The 6,419-nt window shown below is 38.8% G+C and overlaps 1 protein-coding gene across 1 annotated transcript; it reads right to left on the bottom strand.

The window, feature by feature from the left end:
• Positions 1–6,152, bottom strand: LOC110672046 (uncharacterized). Its single transcript, XM_058153545.1, has 2 exons — positions 5,600–6,152; positions 1–1,477 (listed from the first exon to the last, which is right to left on the bottom strand). The coding sequence occupies exons 1-2, from the start codon at positions 6,149–6,151 to the stop codon at positions 338–340; spliced, it is 1,692 nt and encodes a 563-aa protein (XP_058009528.1). The 5' UTR covers position 6,152; the 3' UTR covers positions 1–337.
• Between the last annotated feature and the right edge of the window lie 267 nt (positions 6,153–6,419).

Raw genomic sequence — 6,419 nt, 5'->3', positions numbered from 1 at the left:
TTCCATAAATTTTTTTCATACATGTTATAAAAAGTCCCAGGTAACGCGCGGGGTATTGACTAGTTTATATAATAATATCGATATATTCTCCAACCTGATTTCCACCAAAGGCAAAAACAAGAAGCAAAGTTACCTTAAGAGTCAAGAAAAACTAGTAGAAAGTGAAATTCTTTGCTTACTGAACCAAGTTTAAGTTCATGGCTTCACTGCAAGACAACATCACTAGAAGAGACTCCATATTCACAGTGAATGTAGCATATCTGTAGGTCACAGAAATCTACTCGGTTAGAGACCTGGTGCTAATGAGAGGAGGATCTGATCCCTTGCCTCCGGTTTCTCAGACAGCATTTGCAGGATTTGCGTCAAGAGCTGAAGTAGATTCCGACTGTTGAGGTGTGGAACTTTGTGAGGATCGAGGATTCAAACCTGCAGCTGCTGATGCAGATTGGTGTCCTTGGGAAGGAAAATAACCCCCTTGTGCGAGAAATGAGCCCTGAGGATTGTAGAAAGATTGATGGCCTTGAGGGAGGGAATGAGTTTGTCCAATTGGATTGGGAGGGTAAAGTGCCTGAAGCCCTGTTGGCCCATATATTGCCTGATGACCTTGAAATCGTTTAAACTTGGCAATGTGCTTTTTACCAGAAAGATGGCGGTCAAGAACCTCGCGAGTGTCACACTTGACATTGCACAAATCACATATTAGGGGAGCTACGACTTTAGGTTTGGGAGGTTCCACCACTCTTCTATGAGTTTCATAAGTCTTTATACGCTTCCCTCCACGACCACCCTTCATTTTGCGTTTTATTCCACGTCTCCTATTATCAAACAAATTTGTCCTTGGCTTCCTTCCTTGCTTATTAGATGATTCCCCCATTGGAACTTCAGGTTTTTCCTGTGTATTATTTTGCAGATTGTTCTCCATTCTATATTCAGCATTACCAGCTTTAGAGGGTAAGTTTTCTGCTGACTTCTGCTCTTCACTATCCTCTGCAATTGGAGGCTGCTGAGACTCTACCGGCTTGGAATCATTTATACATTCTGGATGATTCTGTATAGAATCCGCTGGTTTGATAGCATTTTTCAACTCTTCAATCCTCAGCAAGTTCTTTTTATGCCTCTTTCCATTCTTGTGCTGCTCAAGAATTTCCAAACTAGTGCAATCTACCCTACAAAGTTCACACCAAGCAATCTGCCGAGGTCGACGGTTAGGAGCTATCCTTTCTGGTGCAGAAGCAGATTCGGCTGCCTTTTTGGCTGCATCAGCCGAGTTTTCCTTAGCAGCAGAAGGTTCTGTATAGGAAGATGTAGAAATCACACTTTGTGCTTTGAAACTCCTAAAACGAGCATTACCCCGACCGTGTCCCTTTCCACGAGGAGGGGGGGCAGAACCTTGGTGTTGGCCATCATTTCCCCAGCCACCCCCTCGGAATGGTCTGCCGCCCCTTCTACCACCACCCCTGTGTTGATGTTGACCATCCTGCAAAATTTTCTTAAAATGGTTTTCAATAATGTAATTATAAAAAAAGAAAAGAAGAAAAATAGAAAAGTCAATACTGTTCTCCATATGTGTCAAGTAGGAAGAGAGTCTGAAATCAGACAAAACTGCATATTGAGTACCTCCAATCATGTTTAAGCAAAAAGGATTCTATCTTCAAATTGTAACTTGTTCCAACATCAATGGGAGAAAGACAAACTACCTTCTCTGAACCTTGTTCTACATATTATCATATTATGAAAAAAATACAGGTAGTATCTTCTCTCAAAATAACTACTCTTATGACAATATCTGATGCCTGACCAGCAGTCCTTCTCTTAGTTAATGACGCTACTCTCTTTTACATTATGAAACACAGTTCTAATCCTTGACATGATCAAAAAGTTTTTAACAGTTATAATTGCAACTTGTGCATAAACTTAGGCCTGCCAAAAAATCCATGCCAAGATCAAAATCATTTAGCTTAAACAAAAACAAGTAAATGAAACTTGGTAATTTGCTAAAGCACTAGAATTGATCTTGCACATGCTTTAAAACAAAAGTTTTGCTGCTTCAAATGATATAGCAGAGAGACACATTTCAAAATTTTTTATTGACACAAGCAAATTATTTTGGCTTAAACCTTACATATCCATCAGCAGCTCACTACACAATCTGAATTTGTCAGAACCTCCGTTGCTCTGACTCTTCATTATACCCTTAAGGACCCTGTCATATACTCAGAATAGACATGGGTACTTGAGTACAATTATCCAAATACAAGGAAGAATATACAAGAACTGAGTGTACCAGTGTCAGGCATGATCATGCATCAGACACTTGTACCCAAGTCTGAGCAACACGGGTTGAAATAGTAAACTACTGACACAATCCCAGCTGTTTACAACCAGATTTAAAACCTGTCAGAAGTTTACTATCCAAGCTATTCTGAACCTGATTTAGTCACCAGTGTACTTACCATGACCAAGGCAAGTGAATTAAAAGATCCATACCTATTCTTCCTGGCAAGCAATCCAAGACCAATGAAAATGCCTCCTTATTCAACTTCTCCTAGTTGAAAAAATGACATATTTCAGCAACTCCCTTGGCTTAATGGAAGTCATAGTTTACTGACATCAATAGAGTTTAAAGGCAACAATTAGTCAAGGATGATAAAATATGTTTGTGACTATGGCTAAGAGATAGCCACGTTCACCAAATTTAGTTCAGGATTGTATTTGCTGGGATAGGACTGACAAAAGTTCAACCTCATCCTAAGATTAATTGTTTGCATAATCAATGAGTAGAAGCTTGCCTAGATACAGTCCAGTTTTTAGTCTAAATACTGCAGCCATAGCCCATAAGTTAAATAAATTTCTAGAGCAGACCCATGCGATATTAACTAGAAACTACAAAGCTTTAAAATGTATAAGATGGTACTTGTTGATCTCAGCAAGCAAAGACTAGATTTCAAGCTCAGCTGCCAATTCTACAACTACGTTCCATTTCAAAAAAAAACCATGCTCACCCTCTTCAGATATATTAGCCCAAGTCATGTTTCATAAGCTAGTCTACATTCAAACTACTTAAGATCTGGCTACGAAGTTCAATTTAAATTAGAGATTTTGTGAAGTCAAAATATGCCAATGAACTTCCTAGGAAAAGCTAACCATTCTCAATTAAGTCCAAAGAGAAGAAAGTCCAAGATTTGCCAAATCAAAAGGCAGACAATCCTTATAAAATAGTCAGATAAACCTTAAGAGAGAATAAACCATAAGATTTGCAAACACATCAAGCTGCCAGAGCACAATATGTGACCTGGGCATTCAGGAATGCTACAACCCTTAAAACAAGCAAGAACTAACTAACCTTCCTATTTACTCTCGTTAAATGGTTCACGAATTGGACCACTATTTCATGGTTTTCCTATTTTATGCATCTTATTTTAAAAATTTGGCACTATTTATATACAGGACCTTGGATTCTTCTCTGATATCTCACTCTAGAACCTTTGAATATATAAAAAGGTTTAAGTTCAAAGAGACAAAAACTTTATTGAATTTAACAAAATTATAGATGATTCAAAGAAGCACACAAGAGACTAAGAGCAGGGGAAAGTGTGCTTAAAGGGCACTTGATTCATTTGGGAGATGAAACAAGCACATAAAATATCTAGACAACTGCTTCAAGAAGTGCTTGAGGCCAAAACTTCCTTCCTTCTGTTGTCAACAAATAAGTGAAGCCACTTAAAAACACCATTTCAATTAATTGCAATTAAACACCAGCACTAGCTTGCACAAGACATGAGAAGAAAGCACTGAATATTATTAAGGGTTAATGGTCAAATTTGCAATTATTTCCACAATGAATGCAAATTTAGAATAAGTAACCAATGGGTTTTAAGATTTCAAATAGACAATTTGGTCACCTACCACAATTTCTAGGTCCTAAAATATTAATTTCTAATAAAAATCCTTCCTCCAAGAAACCAATAAAAAGAAAACTGAATTTCAAATAAGCTGAATTTTAGATCTTTGTCCAAACATGGTGTAAAAACTTCCATCAACCTCAAATAGGAGGAAAAGAACCATATATACATGAGCCTATTTACTAGAATCTTCAATTTTGAAGGTAACTTAGCATCCATATGGTGAGTGGATCATTGCACTTCAATCATATGCTGCAATTATAGCAAGCCAGTTTCCTACTCTTGTTTGACGGAGTAAGTTGGCCTATTCCATTTACACGGATAGAGATTTTATAGGTTTGTTTCAGATAAGATGAGACCAATAGGTAGAGGGACCAAATGAGAGGAAGCTCACAAAGAAGCAATGCCTTTAGAAGCTTACCAGACTTCGTCTAAAATATGATAACCCCATTCATTGCATTAGTGCCAATGTTAACATATTCCTGTAAATTATATAACAAAACAGAAAAATATTCATGCAACCTGGTTTTTTATTCACCTTGGCAGAGTGGAGTAGCAGGTAGCTTGATCCTAAAAACAAACATGCACTCACAAACAGAGGCCACAATCCACTAATTTATAATACATAATAATGTCTGCAGATCATATCTAACTGGCTTAATCAAACTATCAAAAATTGGCGTTGGATCACTCACACAGTACCATATAATCAAAATTTGGCTCCCAAGTCTTTCTTATAGTATGGCTCAGCAAATTTAAAGACTAGCACCCTTAACAATCAGAAAAAGAAGGTTTCGTAAATGAAGCAAACTATCTAATAAATATTATTTATAAGATCTTCAGTAGCAGCAATCCAATCACTGAACATAAGAAAGACTATCAAATAATTTATATTCTTAGACTCTTAGCAGCAAGCTGGAGCAGCTATAAAGAACGAAAACTATAGGCTAACTTCAACAACTAACGTAATACATCACGAAGCAAAAGCACAAACTGGGATTGCAAAAGATCAGACTTCTGACCAGTTTTAGGCCACAATGGATCAGTTATTAAACTTTCTTCAGCCTCAGCCTACCAAAAGGCCAAGTAAGCACATTAATAAGGGCCCCTCCAAACAAATGGTCACCAGAATTATATATGCACATAAATTTTGTGTAGGCGTGTTTATGTATGTCAGTATTTATGTGTGCACACATGAGCCTGCGTACACACACACACACACACACACACACACACACACACATAAAGATAGTCAGATTGCATAAAACAAAACCCAGATACCAGAATGCTCTCATGATTCAACAATCAACCATTATCATTACTCATTATTTTCACAAGCACACGGTTAAGAGTAGCATAGATAATCAAGAAGCCCGAGTAAGTTTCCCTATATAATTTTCTGTCACTCTATTTCCTTCAATCTTGTGGAAAATTTGGCCGAATTAATTCTTTCCTTTGCAATAATTTTACTTTATGTTACACTTACAGTTATTAAGTTCAAATAACCAAAATAGCAAAACACAAAAATGGGCAAACCTTATGGAAATGTCAAATGCAACAGTGAATCAATAGGTTAAATTTTGAACAGTTCCACAAAGTAGAAGGAAAATGGTCAGTTACCATGGTCCCTAATATAAACATCAGTGAAAACGCCCCTCAACTTCCGATTTAAATTTAATCAGTCAGAAACACCATACCCGAGGAAGCATCGGAACCAGTTCAAAGCCTGGACTCTTCGCCGGCAACCTAGCCATTGCCCTCTCCGCCGCGTCCATCGACCGCGCCAACTGTGTAAGCTGCTCCAGCGCCGCGATCGCTGCAGGGGCCGCTGGATTCATCCCCGGCTGCACCACCACATCAACCGAACTCTGCGGCAGAGGATAAACGCCCTGCTGCTGCACCGCCTGCAACGATATCCCAGTCCCACCAGAATCTACCATTTGCGCTGCTTCTTGCGGCGCTGAAACCCTGGGCGCGGACTCATGCTGATGATAAGGAGGTTGCTGATACGCAACGGAGTAATTGGGTTGGTAATAAGCGTAGTTTTGTGGATGTTGGTCATATTGCCATTGATTTTGAGGTGGGTAATGCAGGTAATACGAATAATAAGAGTGGTCATAGGATTGGCCCTGCGTTTGATAGTAATAATCTTGAATTTGGTATTGTGGGTATTGCTGGGCCTGAACTTGTTCTTGGAAATGTGGGTTGAGGTGTTGCTGTTCGGATTCTGGAAGAGAGGAAATGTCCATTGCTTAAATTGGGATTCTTAGCCAGCTTTTTTGGTAATTGCTGATTAGGTTGGCTCAGGAACGCAAGGAAAGGGACAGAACCAACTCTTCGTTCTCTGCCTATGCCTTCTTGCGCCGTGAACAGGGTAATTGATTTGGTACTGTTGCTGGTGAGTGCTCGCAGGTCCCAAGGCACGAGGTGGACTACTGGTCCAATCTTGTAGAAACAATTAAAAATGGGGTAATATTCACAATTAACATAAAATGAAGAGGCGTCCACAGAAAAAAG

This window comes from Hevea brasiliensis, chromosome 9, assembly GCF_030052815.1.
Source record: "Hevea brasiliensis isolate MT/VB/25A 57/8 chromosome 9, ASM3005281v1, whole genome shotgun sequence".
Taxonomy (NCBI): domain Eukaryota; kingdom Viridiplantae; phylum Streptophyta; class Magnoliopsida; order Malpighiales; family Euphorbiaceae; genus Hevea; species Hevea brasiliensis.
Note: the sequence above shows the minus strand (reverse complement) of the source record. Positions and strands in the feature narration are given on the sequence as shown.